The sequence below is a fragment of the Moschus berezovskii genome, chromosome 3 (genome assembly GCF_049115385.1).
Source record: "Moschus berezovskii isolate FMDL1 chromosome 3, NW_MosBer_1.0, whole genome shotgun sequence".
In the NCBI taxonomy this organism is placed as follows: domain Eukaryota; kingdom Metazoa; phylum Chordata; class Mammalia; order Artiodactyla; family Moschidae; genus Moschus; species Moschus berezovskii.
Window position 1 is genome coordinate 114,017,185 of NC_142462.1, and position 22,101 is coordinate 114,039,285.

Consider the following 22,101-nt stretch of genomic DNA (forward strand, 5'->3'; position numbering starts at 1 on the left):
TAGCTGTATTCTTATCATATTACTCTAACTATATATAATGCACATCAGAATTTCTAATCCATTCTGCTGCTGCTGCTGCTGCTAAGTCACTTCAGTCGTGTCCGACTCTGTGTGACCCCATAGACGGAAGCCCACCAGGCTCCCCCGTCCCTGGGATTCTCCAGGCAAGAACACTGGAGTGGGTTGCCATTTCCTTCTCCAATGTGTGAAAGTGGAAAGTGAAAAGTGAAAGTGAAGTCGCTCAGTCATGTCCGACCCTTAGCGACCCCACGGACTGCAGCCTACCAGGCTCCTCCATCCATGGGATTTTCTAGGCAATAGTACTGGAGTGGCTTGCCATTGCCTTCTCCGCTAATCCATTCTATTATATATAAATGCTTTTCAAGATCCATTAAATTGATTTCAATACTTTTTAAAACTCTTCAATAAACACATATTTAACAGGATAAAATGTTATTAAAAGAAATTTTTCACAGAAAATGGTACCTTGGCATATCATCCATTCTGGCTTTTTGAGACTATTTAGATAAACTAATTAGATAGTTTTAAGAGTAGCTCTTGCTTTCTTCAAATTCTGGCTATGGATCAAGTTATAGAAGATATAAAAACGCAACCAACTGTTTTTAGCTTTGTTTCTTTTCCATTTGTCTCTGGATATACAAGCAGTAAGAAAAAGCTTCTTTAATATTTCAGTTCAGTTCAGTCGCTCAGTCATGTCCGATTCTCTGCGACCCCATGAATCACAGCACGCCAGGCCTCCCTGTCCACCACCAACTCCCGGAGTTCACTCAAACTCATGTCCACAGAGTCGGTGATGCCATCCAGCCATCTCATTCTCGGTCGTCCCTTTCTCCTCCCGCCCCCAACCTTTCCCAGCATCAGAGTCTTTTCCAGTGAGTCAACTCGTCACATGAGGTGGCCAAAGTATTGCAGTTTCAGCTTTAATATTTATGTGGCTATTATTTACTAAAGCAAGCATCTTTTTATACTCGAGTGTAATCTCTGGAAATTAGAGCACAGAAAAATATAAAGCGTATTCATAGGAATCAGCAGTTTATAGTCATCTTATCTTTTCTGCTACATACTCATACTTTCAATTGCCTAATAATCTGTTTCACGAAGCCCTAATTTCTCTTCCTTCTTTAATCTAGTCAACTGCAGTCCTTTTCCCTGTCACTGACATACTTGAAAACTATGCATAACTGATTGTTTCTGTATGTAAAGGAAGTGGGAGAAAAAGAGAAGGAAGGGAGAAAGGAGGGAAGCAGAAAGGAGAAAATATGGGTATGCGTTTGAGCATAAACTGAGTGACATACACCTATGTACGTATACCTTTGTTTATAAGCAGGTACAGGAAGATATATCTTTTTTTTGGGCCATAACTTATGCTTATTTTGGAATTTCAGACATGAATGGTAAACTCATGTGGGCCACAGAACAGGCAATTTCCATGCATTGATTTGTAAGGTGTGGGGCTGTCTGAGGTTAGCATCTATGTAAAATGGGAAGGTCTGGACCCATGGCATCTGTTTCTAATCTTGCTTCTCTACCTTTCCTGCCTCCTCCATCCCATCCATTCCCAAGGATTCCTGGGATATAGGTAAATGCTGAAGGAATTGCCTTTGTAACAGACTATGAAACCAGGGGGCATAAGCAGCCTTGCTCCCATAGCCAACAAAATTCAGCACACAGAAGCAGAGAGAGGAATTCTTTCCCTTTCTAAGCAGAACACAGGCTTACTCTTGTTTCTATATGATGCTAAGAGTAATGGTTCAAAACCATAAATCTAATCACACTGCTCACTCGCCTATAATAGTATTAAATTTCCAATGATTTTAGGGAAAAGTCCAAATCTTCAACAGAGCATACAAGGACTCACATGAGCTTACTCCACCCATATACATGCTGCACTGTAACATCCACCTCTCCAAGTATGTAGCCTCCATTCTAAACTTCTCTCAAAACTGAAAAGGTAACAAGCTTTCTTACTGTTCCCTTTGTCTAGAGTAGTCTTCCCTTCACTCATCTTTCCTCATCCACCAGGTCTTAGCTTTGGTAATTCTTCCTTTGGGAAAATTTCCTGACTCCTCAAAAGCCAGGTTAGAAATCTCTATTCTGTGTATCTACTGTACTTCAATGGAGAAGGAAATGGCAACCCACTCCAGTATCCATGCCAGAACTCCATGGACAGAATTCCTAGTGGGCCCCAGTCCATGGGGTTGCAAAGAGTTGGACACGACTAAGCAACTAACACACACACACACACAGCTAAACGTATACAGTAATTAAGAGTCTCTATGAAAATTCTTAATTAAAACATTTATTCTAGGCATCTCTATTCTGTGTATCTATAGCACTTTAAACGTATACAGTAATTAAGAGTGTTAATGAAAATTCTTAATTAAAAGTTGTGTCTGACTCTTTTGCGACTCCATGGACTGTAGCCTGCCAGGCTCCTCTGTCCATGGGATTTCCTACACAATAATATTGGAGTGGGTTGCCATTTCCTTCATCAGGGGATCTTCTCAACCCAGGGATATAACCTGTGTTCCCTGTATTGCAGGCAAATTCTTTACTGCTGAGCTACCAGGGAAGCCTTAAGGCAGGGATCCTGTTTTCTTCTTCAGTGTTATATCCCCAGATCAGACAAAATATTGGCAAAAAGAAAGATCCCAACAAATATTTACTGGCAGGTCTCCAACTGTACTGTGCAGATTCCCATACCCTGCAACTCACCTGCAGCTTGTTTTCATTGTCCTCTTGTGGCAAGGACCTGCCTGAGGCACTACTTCAAGGTTACTAACTTAGGTCTTCCTTTACATTCTCATATCCAATTTTTAATTAAGAAGAATTAACTAAGAAAAAGAGTAGTCATCACTGTGAAATGTAAACTCAACTATTTTTTTAATTTCTAAAAACTGAAATAAAAATTCTTAAGACGTATCTTTTCAAAATTCTACAAGTTAAAAACAAAATCAATAGTAGCGAATGCCTTATCTCATGATTATAAAACTATCTGCTTCTTGGTAAATCTGACTGACATCAGGTATTTTTTACACTTGTCCAAAAGATGCCTTATCTATTGAAGCACAAACCCGACTTCATTATTCACCATTAATGGAGCTCCCAAAACACTAACCCCCTGGGAAATCAGAAAAACCCCGATGTTCTAATCACAAAAGCACAAGGGAAAATACTTGATGCCAAAAGGGAAGCAATTACTATCCATCTAGAAAAATAAACTACAGTTCAAATTTCATACACAGAAAAGTAAAAAATGCACTCCTGCCTTATAGATCACTCTAATCTTGGTTGCTGCCTACTCATTCAGAGGACAGGTTCTCAAGTTCTGCGGAACTGTACCCTTATCTCCGAGGTAGAGAGCTTCCATTGTTCCAGGCCTCAGGCTGGAGACGCTTAGCTTAGCCTAGTTTCTGGCAAATGCAAAAACCAGATTAAGGGAGAGGTATGGAAGGAGAGCTTTAACATCTGTCTTTCTTCAGTCCTCAAGGAGAGCTTTTCCACTTCCCTTACGCTCTTTCAGAAACATTTACACAAGTGTGTCAAGGTGTATGCAGAGTCTATTTACCATGCTTAGAATGGATTTAAAAAAAAAAAATGTCAGAGGAATGGTTAAATACACTGAATGTATATTCTTATGGACTACTATGTAATCATTATAAAGGTAGGTATAATGACATGGAAAGATGCCTATGATGCTGTGCTTAACACTTTTTTTTTTAAAAAAAGGGTATCATACAAAATATAATTCCATTTTTAGTTTTTTTTAAAAAGGAAAGAAATGGAAAATAATGAAGGAAAATGAAGGAAGTAAAAAAGAAAGAATATTTTGGGTTTGCAGATATAAGAACACACATTTTATATAAAGACTTTGGAAGACTACACAATAATCAATTATTAATAACAACTATGTACCTATGGTAGGGTACTTCCATGTTTTTACTTGATATACTTTCATACCATTCAAATTTTTTAAATGACTATCTATTACTTCTAAAATTAAAGACAAAGTATAATGATTTAAAAAAAATCTCTTTAATATGTGGTGCTTTTTTTTCCTTTAAAGAATAAAACTGATTTTCAACTTAGGTAAAAAACAATGCCAAAATTATTCATCTCATACTTCACATTCTTTAAATAAAAACTCAAAGAACTTGATGATTTTTTACATTAAAAAATATATATAAAAAGTACATACAAAGTTGTGTGTTGTAAGTGGAACATTCTCCAACACTTCTACATGCAATTCCTCTCCAGTAAGCCAGGAAATATCAGTGTCCCAGCCAATTGGTTTCTTCTCCCTGAAAAGCGTAGACATAGCCTTTCTTGGTTATCATACCTAAAAAGCTTCATATACCTCATGCTGAAGATATGAAAATTGGTTATTGAGGGGCTAGTAATGGTGAGGGAGTTTTGGCTCCCTAGTCTTCCATCGTTAGAAATTTAAATGGCAATAAATTAATTTTTAAGTTTACCCCAAATAAATGTATCACTCTTGGACAAACAGCAGGGTAAAGAGATGTACTCTTTTCTTCAAGTCAGCTCCAGAAAAGACCTACAACAGCAGAAAATGGATTGTTCCTGGGGTCCAAAAAAAAAAAAAACAAAAAAAAAAATCACAGGTATGGATTTACCTATCCGTTCAAAGAAAAAGAGTACTCAAGGGACAATATGCCCCCAAAAAGGAGATCTTTTTTTTTTTTTTTCTTTTCCAGATGGGATTCAAAATTGGGAGTGGCAGGAGTGGGGTCATGGCATAATTTCATGCTTTCTGAAAAATAGTTCAATATAAAATGTTAATTTTGATAAGTCTTTGGTGAAACTATGAGTTTATATTAAAAACAGGAGTGGGAAAGAGTCCATTATTCAAATAAGAAACAGAGAAAATGGTTCAAAATTCTAAGAATCTCAAACTCCATATAAAGTCATTTAATCAGAATAATAAACACCATCATCACACAAAATTATCTAACGTTCACTCCTCAAAGGGCATACCAGACTTGTTTATGCTAATTAACTTAGTATTATTATTATTATTTTTTTCTGAGGTTGATTTTCAATACCCTAGGTTTGGGTAAAGATCTTACAGAAAACCTCAAAATTTAGTATCTGATGTTTTTTCCCTTTTTTAAACAAAGTTTCACATCACATACAAACCATACCCATCCTGAATTCTGTAAACAGCACAGCACTCTGGGATTAGACCTCTCATCATCAGTGCCTTTTTCAGGCTGTCCCGGACTGTGACTCCACATCGTGCAGGTACCTAGGGTATCATAAAGTCAGGATATGAGGCAGAAGAAGTAAATTATATATTTTTTCACATCATTGAAAACAAAAACAAAACCCAGTAATTTACCTTTATAAATAACATCTTGAAAATGTCATATGGATTATTATGTCAGAAAATTGTTTCTAGGGCTAACTTAATATTAATGGAAAATGATGACTCAAGCATCTATTATTACTCACCAACTTAAGGCAAAATTAATTTTTAGTTTTTTATTAAAATTACAAAGTATTTAAATACATAAAAGAAAAGAAAATACAACAGATCACTAAGTGCTCTCTGCTGAGAAATAATGTCAACATTTAAAGCAAAATCAATTCTGATCCAACATTGTTTAAAGCTGAAAACTGTAATCCTTCAATCTTTATCATGGTCCTTAAGAGATTTCTTACTGATCCTAAACATAGAAGAGAATACTCGTCTTAATATATACAGGTGATATTTGTTATTTAGTTGTTTAGCATTCCTATTTCCTCGGGGAAACCACCTTTCCCTAAAAACCACATGGTACTTGAGAAGTTATGAATCCAGGGTCACTACTCTTCTGGCTGCACATGACATAAGTTGGCTAATCAGTTTCCCGTATCCCAGATCCAGGGCTAGATATATGACTCAAACAGTACTACAGTTCTTCCTTTAACCGACAGACTATGGTTGACAGAAGTTTCTTTCCTACTGTAAAGTTCCAAGAAGACAGGAATATGGAATCCCTAATGGTTATCTTCCCCAGTACATTGAAAAAATCTGGCTACAGAATTAAGCTAACTTAAGGAGAAGTAGAGATGACATTAGGAGCAAAGAGAGAAGAAAGAGAAAAAGAATCTTTCTGTATACTTGAAGTTATCTCTACCATGGTCTTTTCTGCCAGTGACTCATCTCCCTTCTTATTAATTTGAATAATTTAGAACTGAAAAAGAACTGACAAACACAGTGTAGACTAAGGTGAAGCAATGGGAGTTCAGGTTGGTCGGTTTTTACGTGGAGAGGGGAGTGGAGAGTGACAGACAAGATGTGTTAGTTAATAACAAAATTAAACGTTTCATTCTTTTAAATCACTAAGATATTTAGCAAACCACAAGTTTCTAAAGAAATTGGGACTCTTATGCCAGAGGGCGGAAAACTGAATGAAAGTGAATATAAGAGAGCTGAATTTAAACAGTATGTCAGTGGGGAACAATCCATAAAGCCAAATTAGGACCTGAGATCAGAAAAACAGGAGACAGACTTTCGCTCAATAAAACTGTTAAAACTATCCAGCAAGGGAAAAGTTTGAGGGAGTAGGTTCATTACTGGAAGTATTCAAGAGACTAGATTTGTACAGTTGATCCTCTTAATTCATGGATTCTGTATTTGCAAATTTGCCTATTCGTTAAAATTTATTTGTAACCTCCAAATCAATACTTGCAATGCTTTTGCAGGCATGCACAGAAGACTGAAAAATTTGACCTTTCCCAGCTGAGGTTCGGAGAAGGCAATGGCACCCCACTCCAGTACTCTTGCCTGGAAAATCCCATGGATGGAGGAGCCTGGTAGGCTGCAGTCCACGGGGTCGCTGAGTCAGACACAACTGAGCGACTTCACTTTTCACTTTCATGCATTGGAGAACGAAATGGCAACCCACTCCGGTGTTCTTGCCTGGAGAATCCCAGGGACAGGGGAGCCTGGTGGGCTGCCATCTATTGGGTCACACAGAGTCGGACCCAACTGAAGTGACACAGCAGCAGCAGCTGAGGTTAATCAAGGTGACATGCCTTCTTTTCCTAGCTCTCATACTGTAAACAAGTGCCCTATGCCAGGTGACTTTTAAGCTAATAAGAGACCAGCCTGCTGTGAAGAAATAAACAATCCAGGGGCCAATATACAGAGGCCATCTTTGGCTCATTTATAATAGTAATCCTGCACTTGTCCTAGAAGCAGTTTTTCAGTATTCACTAATTCCGTGTTTGCAGGAAATATACAGAACATAACTACTGCCAATAGGGATAACTGTCCATACCTTCCAGAAATAATGAACAGAAGGGAAAGCTGACTTTTCCCCTCTGCTACTCGTATTCTGCCTAAACTTCTTAGGTGGCAACCCTGTCTTTAGATTTAAAACCCATTCAATCTATCCTATCCCGTTACCAGTGAACTCTTTTTAAAAGAAGGTATTCTTAATGTCATTCTGTCAGACAGAATGTGGTCCACTGGAGAAGGGAATGGCAAACCACTTCAGTATGCTTGCCTTGAGAACCCCATGAACAGTATCAAAAGGCAAAATGACAGGATACTGAATGAGGAATTCCCCAGGTCGGTAGGTGCCCAGTATGCTACTGGAGATCAGGAGAAATAACTCCAGAAAGAATGAAGGGATGGAGCCAAAGCAAAACCAATATCCAGTTGTGGATGTGACTGGTGATAGAAGCACGGTCCAGTGCTGTAAAGAGCAATATTGCATAGGAACCTGGAATGTTAGGTCCATGAATCAAGGCAAATTGGAAGCGGTCAAACAGGAGATGGCAAGAGTGAATGTAGACATTCTAGGAATTAGTGAACTAAAATGGAGTGGAATGGGGGAATTTAATTCAGACGACCATTATATCTACTACTGTGGGCAGGAATCCCTTAGAAGAAATGGAGTAGCCATCATGGTCAACAAAAGAGTCCGAAATGCAGTAAATGGATGCAATCTCAAAAATGACAGAATGATCTCTGTTCTTTTCCAAGGCAAACCATTCAATATTACAGTAATCCAAGTCTATGCCCCAACCAGCAATGCTGAAGAAGCCAATGTTGAACGGTTCTATGAAGACCTACAAGGCCTTTTAGAACTAACACCCAAAAAAGATGTCCTTTTCATTGTAGGGGACTGGAATGCAAAAGTAGGAAGTCAAGAAACACCTGGAGTAACAGGCAAATTTGGCCTTGGAGCACGGAATGAAGCAGGGCAAAGGCTAATAGAGTTTTGTCAAGAGAATGCACTGGTCATAGCAAACACCCTCTTCCAACAACACAAGAGAAGACTCTACACATGGACATCACCAGATGGTCAACACCGAAATCAGACTGATTATATTCTTTCCAGCCAAAGATGGAGAAGCTCTATACAGTTAGCAAAAACAAAACCAGGAGCTGACTGTGGCTCAGATCATGAACTCCTTATTGCTGAATTCAGACTTAAATTGAAGAAAGTAGGGAAAACCACTAGACCATTCAGATATGACCTCAATCAAATCCCTTATGACCATACAGTGGAAGTGAGAAATAGATTTAAGGGACTAGATCTGATAGATAGAGTGCCTGATGAACTCTGGACGGAGGTTCGTGACATTGTACAGGAGACAGGGACCAAGACCATCCCCATAGAAAAGGAATGCAAAAAAGCAAAATGGCTGTCTGAGGAGGCCTTACAAATAGCTGTGAAAAGAAGAGAAGCGAAAAGTAAAGGACAAAAGGAAAGATATAAGCATCTGAATGCAGAGTTCCAAAGAATAGCAAGGAGAGATAAGAAAGCCTTCCTCAGTGATCAATGCAAAGAAATAGAGGAAAACAACAGAAAGGGAAAGACTAGAGATCTCTTCAAGAAAATTAAAGATACCAAGGGAACAGTTCCTGCAAAGATGGGCTCGATAAAGGACAGAAATGGTATGGACCTAACAGAAGCAGAAGATATTAAGAAGAGGTGGCAAGCATACATAGAAGAACTGTACAAAAAAGATCTTCACAACCCAGATAACCACGATGGTGTGATCACTCACTAGAGTCAGACATCCTGGAATGTGAAGTCAAGTGGGCCTTAGGAAGCATCACTACAAACAAAGCTAGTGGAGCTGATGGAATTCCAGTAGAGCTATTTCAAATCCTGAAAGATGATGCTGTGAAAGTGCTGCACTCAATATGCCAGCAAATTTTGAAAACTCAGCAGTGGCCACAGGACTGGAAAAGGTCAGTCTTCATTCCAATCCCAAAGAAAGGCAATGCCAAAGAATGCTCAAACTACCGCACAATTGCACTCATCTCACACGCGAGTAAAGTCATGCTCAAAATTCTCCAAGCCAGGCTTCACCAATATGTGAACTGTGAACTTCCAGATGTTCAAGCAGGTTTTAGAAAAGGCAGAGGCACCAGAGATCAAATTGCCAACATCCGCTGGATCATGGAGAAAGCAAGAGAGTTCCAGAAAAACATCTATTTCTGCTTCATTGACTATGCCAAAGCCTTTGACTGTGTGGATCACAATAAACTGTGGAACATTCTGAAAGAGATGGGAATACCAGACCACCTGACCTGCCTCTTGAGAAACCTGTATGCAGGTCAGGAAGCAACAGTTAGAACTGGACATGGAACAACAGACTGGTTCCAAATAGGAAAAGGAGTACGTCAAGGTGGTATACTGTCACCCTGCTTGAGTACATCATGAGGAACACTGGGCTGGAAGAAGCACAAGCTGGAATCAAGATTGCTGGGAGTAATATCAATAACCCCAGATATGCAGATGACACCACCCTTATGGCAGAAAGTGAAGAGGAACTCAAAAGCCTCTTGATGAAACTGAAAGAGGAGAGTTTTCGAAAAGGTTGGCTTGAAGCTCAACATTCAGAAAACAAAGATCATGGCATCTGGTCCCATCACTTCATGGGAAATAGATGGGGAAACAGTGGAAACAGTGTCAGACTTTATTTTTGGGGGCTCCAAAATCACTGCGGATGCTGGTTGCAGCCATGAAATTAAAAGATGCTTACTCCTTGGAAGCAAAGTTATGACCAACCTAGCAATGGCAAGCCACTCCAGTACTCTTGCCTAGAAAATCGCATGGACAGAGGAGCCTGGTGGGCTGCAGTCCATGGGGTCACTACTAGTCGGACACGACTGAGCGACTTCACTTTCACTTTTCACTTTCACAGATTGGAGAAGGAAATGGCAACCCACTCCAGTGTTCTTGCCTGAAGAATCCCAGGGACGGCAGAGCCTGCTTGGCTGATGTCTATGGGGTCGCACGGTATTGGACACGACTGAAGCGACTTCGCAGCAGCAGCAGCAGATAGTATATTAAAAAGCAGAGACATCACTTTGCCAACAACGGTCCGTCTAGTCAAGGCTATGGTTTTTCCAGTGGTCATGTATGGATGTGAGAGTTGGACTGTGAAGAAAGCTGATCGCCGAAGAATTGATGCTTTTGAACTGTGGTGCTGGAGAAGACTCTTGAGAGTCCCTTGGACTGCAAGGAGATCCAACCAGTCCATTCTAAAGGAGATCAGTCCTACGTGTTCATTGGAAGGACTGATGCTAAAGCTGAAACTCCAATACTCTGGCCAGCTCATGCGACGAGTTGACTCACTGGAAAAGGCTGCGATGCGGGGATGGATTGGGGGCGGTGGGTGGCATCACCGATTCTATGGACATGAGTTTGAGTGAACTCCGGGAGTTGGTGATGGACAGGGAGGCCTGGCATGCTGTGATTCATGGGGTCGCAAGGAGTCGCACACGACTGACCAACTGAACTGAACTGATTCTTAATGTGTGTGTGTGTGTGCGCGCGCTTGCCAAATACTTCTGAGAACCTGATGAAAACCTTAGAATAATCTCTGAAACATAAAACTTCAAGCCCATCTATGGATTGCCGAGGAGTCCACTGAACTCAAAATTTCATTCTGTGATATAACTTTCAGTTCAGTTCAGTTGCTCAGTTGTGTCCGACTCTTTGAGATATAACCTTAGTCTTCTCAAATTTTTCCAGATAATTATAGGGTGAAATTCAAATTCCTTAATACAGCATACAAGATCATTAATGGACTGGGGCTATCCACCCTTCAGTTTCTTTGGTAATTTCTCTCATGCACTCCTGTAATGCCATCTTCTAATATAGCTAACCTCCCTTTTGCTTCTCTGAACAGGTTGATTCCAAGGTGTATATATGTTTTATCAGTAGGCAAAATTTTGGTTTCCCACTCTTATCACCAATGGAAAGTCATCAATCTGTCCTTCATCCACTTCAGTAGGCTGATTTTTGTTTCTTCATGATACTACCTGTTCAACAAACTGACAGACCAATGGAATGAAACAGAAGAACCAAAAGCAGACTCTTTAACACATAAATAAAATCAAAATACAGGCAGCATCTGTAATAGGGTAAAGATGAGCTTTTAACTAATTGATGCTGGGACAAATGGAACCAATCTAGGAAAAGAAAGTTCATCCATACTTCATACAGTATCCTAGGGTAAACTCCAAATGGATCAAAGATTTAAATGCTGAAGGAAGGAGGGGACAAACCATAAAAGAACTAGAAGAAACATGGCTCCCTTACAATCTCAAGTGAAGAAGGCCTATAAAAACTATGATGCAAAACCTGGAAGCCATAAAAGAAAACACTCACACAACATACTAGAGTCAGCCCTCCATATCTGTTGGTGCCACATTCATGGATTCAACCAACCTAGGATCAAAAATATTTAGAAAAAAATCCAGAAAGTTCCAAAAATGTAAACCTTAAATTTGTCTAAGTAATCTGGAGATGATTTAAAGTATACAGGAGGATGTGCATAGGTTATATGCAAATATTAATACTATGCTATTTTATACAAGGGACTTGGGTATCTAAGGATTTTGGTATCCTTATGTAGTCATTCCCCAATATTTGTAGGGAATGCGTTATGGGGTCCTGGAACAAATCCCCTACAAATACTGGGAGAATGACCATATAAGCAAAGTCAAAAGACAAATATAAACTGGGAAAAATATTTGCTACCTATGTAACAGGAAAAAAAAATTCCTGATACATAAGGAGCTCCTGAAAAATTGAGATTAAGACCAACCCAAGAAAAAAATGGGCAAAAGAAAGAGAGTTCAGGAAAACAAATAACAAATGGGATTCAAAATTATGAAAAAGTGTTCAACCTCAGAGAAAAGTGAACTCAAACTTGCCAAAATATTTTTTCACCTATCAAATTGGCAAAAATACAAAAGTCTGACAACAAATTCTGTTGGTGAGGCTATGATAAACAGGCATCTCATACAGTGCTGGTTAGTTCAGTTCAGTTGCTCAGTCATGTCCGACTCTTTTCGACCCCGTGGACTGCAGCACACCAGGCCTCCCTGTCCATCACCAACTCCGAGAGTTTACTCAAACTCATGTTGTTTGAGTCCGTGATGCCATCCAACCATCTCATCCTCCACTGTCCCCTTCTCCTCCCGCCTTCAATCTTCCCCAGCATCAGGGTCTTTTCAGATGCGTCAGTTCTTCACATCAGGTAGCCAAAGTATTGGAGTTTCAGCTTCAGTATCAGTCCTTTCAATGAATATTCAGGACTGATTTAGTTTACGATGGACTGGGTGGATCTCCTCACAGTCCAAGGGGACTCTCAAGAGTCCTCTCCAGCACCATGGTTCAAAAGTATCAATTCTTCGGCGATCAGCTGTCTTTACAGTACAACTCTCACATCCATACATGACCATGGGAAAAACCATAGCCTTGACTAGACGGACCTTTGTTGGCAAAGTGATGTCTCTGCTTTTTAATATGCTGTCTAGGTTGGTCATAACTTTTCTTCCAAGTAGAAAGCGTCTTTTTATTTCATGGCTGCAATCACCATCTGCAGTGATTTTGGAGCCCCCCAAAATAAAGTCTGCCACTGTTTCCAGTGTTTCCCCATCTATTTGCCATGAAGTGATGGGACCAGATGCTATGATCTTAGTTTTCTGAATTTTGTAGTGCTTGTAGCAGTGCAAAATTAAGCAAAATCTATGAAGCAAAATTTCAAAATATCTTATCAAAGTTAGAAATACATATTACTCTTTGATCAAGGAAGCCTTTTAGTATATCATAATACAACTGGCAAACTACAGTACATCTGTACAATGGAATCTATAGCTATATGGCTGGCTCACATAAACATTAAAATCAAAACATTAAACATTAAACACATAGCAAAACATTAAAAGCAAAATACAGAATGACATATACAATATGATGCCTTGTATGGAGAGGAGTGGGAAAGTAAGAATATATTTTTGTATTTTCTTCTTGCTACATCTTTAGAAACGCAGCACAACCCACCTCCCCTACTGCCCCAAATAAAAAGTTACCTAAAAGGTGCAGGGGAACCTGGATGTACAGGGACAGGGGCAGAAACTAGATTTCTTGATACAAGTACCACATGAAAGAATTATCTATTTACAAAAGAAAACGTGTGGGCTCCCCAGGTGGCTCTGTGGTAAATAATTTTCCTGTCAATGCAGGAGATTTGGGTTTGATAACAGGGTCGGGAAGATCTTCTGGAGGAAATGGCATCGTACTCCAGTATTCTTGCCTAGAAAATCCATGGACGGTGGAGCCTGGCGGGCTATAGTCCATGGTGTTGCAAAAGAGTCTGACACAACTTGTGACTAAACAACAAAGGTAAAGTAATAGGGGATCATTGTTTCAATTTTTATAGATGGAAAGACTAAAAAGATATTTTCAGAAGAACCAAGTTAATGCCTCTTTTCCAAATTCCAAAATTAAATGTCCTTGGTTAGGCCATGATCTTAGTTAAAAACTAGCATCCTACCTTAACAAAGATCTAAAGTCAATGTAATCATCTGAATATTTGCAAAGGAAGATATATCTAAGAAAAATAAAGACATATGTTCACACAGAAACTTGGACATGAATATTCATAGCATTATTCCTAATAGCCAAAAGTGAAAACAAAATTCATAATGGCTAAATAAAATGTGGTTTGATATACATAGAATATTACTCAACCATAAAAACACATGAAGCACTAACACATGCTACAATATGGATGAACCATGGAAACATTATGCTAAGCAAAGGAAGCCAGTCACAGAAGACTACACAGTCTATGATACCATTTATATGGAATGAAATGTACAGAACAGGCAAATCTAGAGAGGAAGAAAGGAGGCAAGTGGTTGGCTAGGACTGGGAAGACTGGGGGGAAATGGTGAGTGACTGCTAAGGCGTACACAGTTTCTTTTTAAGAGTGATGAAAACGTTCTAAAATCAACAGTGCTGACAGTTGTGTAACTTTGTGAATAGACTAAAATTGTAGTTTAAATAAGTAAATTGTATGTCTATAAATGATATTTTAGTAAACCTATAAAAAATAAAATAAGCAAATTCTGTCTTTTAAACTACATGTTCAAGAAAGTCAGCTAAGAACAAGCCACATTTCAGGAAAATTGGGTGAGATTTTTTTTTTTTTTTTGGTTAACTTACTGTTGTGAACACAACACACTGAAAACTATATACAAATGAGGGTATCTCATGTCTAATGTACTTGAAATTCTATTAGATCGGTTGTTTAGCTGCTAAGTCATATCCAACTCTTTTGTAGCCCACCAGGCTCCTCTATCCATGGGATTTCCCAGACAAGAATACTGGGGTGGTTTGCCACTTCCTTCTCCAGGATATTTTCCCAACCCAGGGGATCGAACCCACATTTCCTGCATTGGAAGGCGGTAACATCTACATTTCATTAATACTCAATGTTGACCAGGGTCTTGTGGGAAAAGGAAGTCTTATACACTAGAGAGAATATAAACCAGTAAAATTTTTCTGCATAAAATGTACATTTTACAAAGTTTTAAGTGTGCATACCCCATGACCCAATACTTAAGTCCCTAACATTAAAATATTCCCATAATATTTTAGGATACGTGTATTTAAATGTATTTTGCAGCATTTAATTATCCATATGAAATAAATAGTTAATAAATCAGATATGATCATTCTAAACAATTTTAATCATAATATAACAAGTAGCTTGGCATTATGTGAAAGAAGGGGGTAAGTATAAGGCAAAAAGATTAGTCCTTTTCTCCTGCCCCCAGCAATGTCCCCATCCTCCAGATATTCGCAATTAACAGGTTTTTATATATGATTCAAAACTATCTCAAAGGACACACACATTTATTCTTTTTAGTCACTGTATCTAATCCATGACCTGGATAGTCTTAAGTAGTTCTGTACCAAAGGACACTTACCTTGCTTATACTTTTTTCATTTTTAGAAACAATGAGTACACATTCATTTTGATACAGAGTATCTCATAAAATCTCTAAATTACTTTTAAAGAAATTACAGTTTTGAAATTTTAAAGTAAACATATTTGTTAGAAATTCTGAAAAGGAAGAATAAATACCTCTAATACCATCATGAAACAATCATTGTAACATTTAGAAAAGAAGTTTTACATGCATTTCATGTGAATTTTAATACAATAAAAGACAGGTAAGAAAAAAGAACCAAACTTCAAATAAACACTTCTTCACACTAAAAGAGGTCAGTCCCTAGAAGAGGCCTCTAGGGTAGCTCTTTGCTTTTCCATATAAATTTTAGAATCAACTTTTCAGATAAAGTAGTAAGGATGGGACAAGATCCCCCTAGAATTCTGCAGAAACTGCACATAATTTTGATTAATCTGAGTGAGAAGTATATTTAGGAAGATTATCAAAATAAAGTAACTTTTGATTTCTTTACTCTCTTCAAATGTCTTTCAATAAAGTTGTACAAATTTCTTTATAAAAGTCTTAAACATTTAAAAATTATTTTGTCAATGATGTCCTTTTTAAATAAAATTGCATGTTCTAATTATTAAGTGCAGACTTATTTATTATAATAATTTAGTAGATTTTCTGTGTAGACAAATTAGTTGCTAAAAATAAGTTTCGTTTCTTTCTTTTTAATATTTATGTTTTTTATTTCTTTGTCTTGATCGAGATTGGCTAGAATATTCAACTCTGCAAGTAGTAGATTTGTCTTGCTTGTTTCCAATTTTAATGAGAACGCAGAATCCTTCTTTAGACATACTTGATAGATACCCTTTATCAAGAAAGTTGTCTTTTATTCCAAGTTTACAGAGTGTTTTTCTTTCTTTCTTGTTACAAAAAAGTTTTCAGTACATCAAATGTCTTGTTTACTGCATCTAGAGATATCCATACACTGTTATTCCTTTAATCTGCTAATAAGAACTGCACTGATTGTTTTGGAGCGGGGCATATACCACACACATGTGGGATCTTAGTTCCCCAACCAGGGACTGAATTCATGCCCTGTGCAGTGGAAGCATGGGGTCCTAACCACTAGACCATCAGGAAAATCCCAGAGCTGCACTAATTTTTAAAAATCACTGTTGCACTCCTAGAAGAATTATTTTTAAAATATATATACATTGTTAGATTCAGTTGACCACTATTTTATTAAAGATTTTTGCAAATATGTTCTTAAATTAGATTAACCTTTAGTTTTTCTTTATCAAATGATCTTCGGTTTTAGAACCAAGCTACACAAATTCTATAAATGAGTTAGGAAATGTTCTCTTTAACTTTTGTACAGAAGAATAAAATTTACATAGGACTAGGATTTTTTTCATATTTTTTCCCTGACATATGACATTCAGAAGTGTCTTCAAATCTCTAAAAATGTGGTTTCCCATTACTGTTACTAATTTCTACTTTAATTACATTATGCTCAAAAAACATACCTCGTGTTTGTGAAGATTCCCTTTTTTGCCTAAAATGCAGTAAAAAAATTTTTCAGTGTCCCATACATTCTTGAAAAGAACGTGTGTTCTTTCATTGATTAGTACAAGGTTTACATGTCTATTACATAAAATTGACAACTATGTTGTTCAAATCTTCTGTAATTGCTTTATCTACCTACATATCTATTTCTGGCCACACCACATGCCTCGTTGAGATCTTAGTTCCCTGACCAGGGACTGAACCCAGGGAACGTGACAGTGAGAGTGCCAAGTCATAACCACTGAACCACCAGGGAATTTCCTCCAGACTTTTATAACGGAATTATAAAGTATATAGTCATTTTTGTCTGGCTATTTTCACTTAACATAATCACTTTCAGAGTCAGGTATGCTATTGTGTGTACTAGTAATACATTCTTTCTACTAAGTAGTATTCCATTTGACAGATATACCAAACTTATTTGGTAATGCCCAGTTTTGCACATGCATGCAAAGCTATTTATAAAAGTACTTTCTCCAGCAAAAATACAGAAAAGCCACTTGATATCATCAGCCAACAGAGAAAAGTATATCAAAATCACAAGAAAATCCTACTTCATACTCAACAGGAAGGCTATAATCAAAAAGAAATAATTTAAAAGTACTCCATTTATTTCAATGGTCTATCTGTCTATATCAGTACCAAAATGATTTACTTATTAATTTATAATAAGTTTTAGTAGCAGGAAGTGTGAGACCTCCAATTTTGTTCTTTTTCAAAGTTGTTTGAGTATTCAGGATTCCTTGAGATTCCATATGAATTTCAGGGTGGATTTTTCTATTTTTGTCAAAAAAAAAAAAAAAAAGCTATTGAGACCTTAAAGATAAAAAAGACTTTAAAACATTAAGTTAATCTTCAAATTGCTTTCAAAAGTGGTTATACCATTATACATTCCTATCACCAGTGTATGAAAATTCAGTTATTCCATTCCACATACTCACCAAGAGTTGGTAAGGCCACTCTTTCATTTTAGTCATTCTAATAGGTGTGTGGTGGTATCTTGTGCCTTTAATAAGCTTTTTCCTAATGACCCATGATGTTGAGCATCTTCCTATGTGTTTGCCATCCACATATCTTCTTTGAAGTATCTATTCAAATCTTTTGTCCACTTAATTGTTTCCTTACTGTTGAGTTCTAAGAGTTCTTTATATATTCTGAATACATGTCTTTGATCATATATATATATATTTTGCAAAGATATTCTATTAGTCTGTGGTTTGTCTCTTTATTCTCTTAATATAGTCTTTAGGAGAAGAGAAGTTTTTAATTTTGATAAAGTACAACTTATCAACATGTTCATTAGGGATTGTGTTTTGGTGTCATATTTTAGAAACTGTTGCCAAATTTCAGGTCACAAAATATTTTCCTCTGCATTTTCTTAAACAAACTTGCTTTACATTTAATTCTCACTTTAAAATGTCTACATTTTTACATTTAATTCTTACTTTTCATTCCTTCCTCTGTGTTCAGTTTTCTAAGTCATTTCCAGGTAGTCCCTTTGGGTAGAGCTTGGGAAAAGTAAACTCCTCATCTGGAAAGGCTTTACTGTGCTCTGACTCAGTGTACCCAATAAGTTAAACTCATACTTTAGCTAAGCAACTTACAGATTCACTCGGCACTTTGAGTGTATTATTCTACTGTCTTCTGGCTTCTATAGCTGCTATAAAGAAATTTTTTGATAATCTAACTGGAATTTCTTTATAAGCAATTTTTCCTAAGTGCTTTAAAAACAATATTCTTTCATTTTGTACATCTAATAAGAATGAATTCAAATTTACTTAAACAACTTAAACCTTATGCATCTCAAATCCTTAATTTGTGTCTTTAATCAAGGTTAGCCATAATTCTTTTTCTTTTTTTAAAAAAATATCTATTTATTTATTTATGGCTGTTGCTGCACAGGCTTTTCTCTAGCGGCGAGCTGGGGCTACTCTTTACTTGCAGTGGGCAGGCTTCTCATTGCAGTGGCTTCTCTTGCTGTGGAGAACAGGCTCTATGGCACTAGGGCTTCAGTAGTTGGGGCTCCCGGGCTCTAGAGCCCAGGTTCAATAGTTGTGGTCCACAGGGTTAGTTGTTCCACAGCATTTGCGATCTTCCTGAAACAAGGATCAAACTCATGTCTCCCACTCCTTTACTCTGTTCTCATTTTCGGTTTTGAGACATATGATGAAACTATTCAATCCATCCTTCATACCTATTAACCTCTCATATTTTCTATAACTCTCTTTCTCTGTTTTCCAGAGGTCACCAATTCTCCTCCTTCAGCTGAATTCAATCTACTTTTAAATTAATCCATTGAGTTTTTAAAAATAAATATTTTGATTTCTATACAGCATTTTAACACCTGGTCTGTAATATGCTGTAACCGGCTTGATAGTTACTTCTCCATGTTTGTTTTCTCTCTTTAACATTTTGTTTTCCATCATACCATTTGAAAGTAAGTTCTAAATTTATTGATTGAGACAGAATTCAATATAGTGGCTACTCTTAAAGGTGGGTACTCAATTGAGGGAGCACAAAGAGTACACTCTCAACATTAGAAATGTTCTATAATCTTTATCTGCATGACAGTTACACATGTAGAAGGTCACTGAGCTGTATACTTGAGCTTTGTACACTTTACTATATGTAAGTTTTATTTTTAAAAAAGAGGTGAGAGAGGTTGCAGGCATCGTAACAACTTATCCCTAAACATTTAAGCATATATTGCCTAAAAATAAAGATATTCTCCTACATAATACTATCTCTCACTCTTAAGAAAACTAATAATTCCATAAAAACATACTACATTCAACCAATATTTGACATATCTCATCTCAAGAAGGACTTCTACAGCTCTTTCTCACCCTAGTCCCAAACCAGGATTACACAATGCATTTGATTGTTTTGTCTCTTTGGTCCATTTAGTGTAGAATCATCTCCAATGTTTTATTCTCCATGAATTGAGAGTCCAGGGTGTCTTAAGGAATGTCCACCTTTCGAATATGTCTGCTTCTCATGGTGCTTAACTTTTCCCTTTACTCCCTGTCCTTCTTATAAAGTGGAAGGACCAGAAAGTTAACATTCAAAACAATTATTTTTAGCAATAATACTTCAGAGATGGTGTCATCCACTGAGTTTTAAATTTTAAGGCCACCTAGAATTCTGTTTGGTTCCTTCTTAGGAATCTAATCTTGCTGTTATTAAGTCTTCTAACTCACTGATGACAGACTATTTCTTCTTGCATACTATAACTTGGGATTTTGACCTTGTCATTGAGGTATTACGGGTATGAATTCCATAAGATCTATATGGACAAAGGGAGGGATTTACATTTGTTTCTGCCCAGTGCCTGAGTGCTATTACTATTCCAGAACCATTTCTTAAATTTCATTTCTTGGGTTGAGAATTCCTGAATAATGCAGGTAACATAATGATGAACCCCACGCTATGGTAAGAACAGATCTATAGTTAAGAATTCACAAGGGAAAATTTAACCTTAATCTGGGGCCCTGGCAAAGAAAAGTTTCACTGTTATTTATGTATGCTGGTGAACAAATTTTCTTCTAATTCACCCTTTTATTGAAGGTAAAGCTTTACAAATGTTCAGATTATGTGAGATATGTTTCAACTACCTTTGTGGCACAAGCCGAAGGCCTAGTCTTGTATCTCCACATAATGACATTCACATGCGTTTGTTTCACCGGTAACAAACTGACCCCACTGGAGGCCACTATAGCATAAGTAAGTCAGCAAGCTTTTTCTGTGAAGCATTACTAATGCTATCTGAGGGGGAAAATTAAAAGATTACTTTGGCTTCAACTGTATTTGGTAATTAAATGTTTTTTTATTAATATCAAAATAACCATATACATTATAAAAAATATATGCAGGTAGGTGCGTTTTTCCATTCAGTAATATGTCCACTGGTAGTACTTGTTGCACTTGAGATTACAGACCATCTGTAATTATCCTGCAGATTTCCCTGCTTTAAAGGTTATTTACAGAGTACTGTGTTCCAATGATGATATAATGATCAATAATCAAAACTTATGTAAACAAGAGGAAAAATGTCAAGGACACTAAGAATCTAACATTTGATAATAAATCCAAATAGGGATTTCTCTATGGCAAAGAACAGATCTTACCTGACATATGTTAGACAACAAACAAGCCTAAGTCTCAAAATTCTGACTGATTCTAAACTAATACTCAGACATGAGTGTGGTTCAAGCTTGGTAGACAGGAATACAAGTGACACTAAAGACAAGGCAATTTGTTGCACTTAAGGAACACAGACTTTGGCACCAAATAACTATGTCTTTTCCATTCTTGTTTAAATGGATGCTTCCATTCGCATGACTACTGGGTATCACATTTCATTTTCCACAACTAGTCTTTCTGAAAAATACGAAGAAAAAGCCATGATGAATTAAAAGCTGACTCACCACTGTCCTCTGTTTATTGGGCAGGAAGACTCTAACGATAGGTTTTTGTGGTGACTTGGGGTTGCTCCGTGACACATCTGTGGGATTTTGAAAAACTGAAAGAGATGAAGGCAGCACTGAAAGGCTAGAAGAGGAAGAAGATGTAACGGTGTCCGTCGATGCAGAGCTAGAAACAGAAAAATCAGTTCCATTCCCCAGGGATTCCAATAACTGTTGTTCTCTTTGTTGGAGGGCATCTAGCTTGCTGGTGTATTCTTCATAGGCCTATAAAATAAAGTAGACTTACATTGAATCTGGACTTTTTCCTGACAGTAACAAAAGGAAATATGAAATTTTAGTTTTTGATTATAATCTCTTTATAATCTAGCTAACAGGATTTTGCATTACAAATTACAAAATAAGTACTGGAAGGATTGTAAATTAGTACTTTTATCTTTAAATTGATAAATCCTTTGTTATAAGACACTACATTTAGAAACTGACACACACACATACATGTATGATGTCCATAACAGCCATGAATATTAATTAAAAAAAAACTAGTGTTAGCTATTTTCTGGCCAAATCACAATTTATCTTCCAAACTACACATCTAACATAAGATAAACTACTACATTAAAGCATTTTTTTTTCTAGATAAGTTATAGGTATATAAGGTTTCACATCTCTCCTGGTCTCTCTCTAAACAACTGAGAGAGGTTGAAAAGGAGATGAGGTGTTAAGAGAGATACGTCAAAAAGAAAAGCCTCAGGCACACAGTCCAGGTGGCGCTAGTGGTAAAGAACCTACCAGCCAATGCAGGAGACATGAAATGTGGGTTCGATCCCTGGGTCAGGAAGATCCCCTGGAGGAGGG

At 37.2% G+C, this 22,101-nt stretch overlaps 1 protein-coding gene across 5 annotated transcripts in view; it reads right to left on the reverse strand.

Moving 5' to 3' along the window:
- Window positions 1-22,101, reverse strand: part of BRAF (B-Raf proto-oncogene, serine/threonine kinase) — a 148,169-nt gene that overhangs the window by 62,795 nt on the left and 63,273 nt on the right. For all 5 annotated transcript variants that reach the window (XM_088834695.1, XM_055421381.2, XM_055421380.2 and 2 more), the window contains 3 exons: window positions 21,247-21,510; window positions 5,184-5,287; window positions 4,220-4,322 (listed from right to left, as the gene is read on the reverse strand). In XM_088834695.1, coding sequence (XP_088690821.1) covers window positions 4,220-4,322; window positions 5,184-5,287; window positions 21,247-21,510 — 471 coding nt within the window. The remainder of the gene's footprint in view (window positions 1-4,219; window positions 4,323-5,183; window positions 5,288-21,246; window positions 21,511-22,101) is intronic.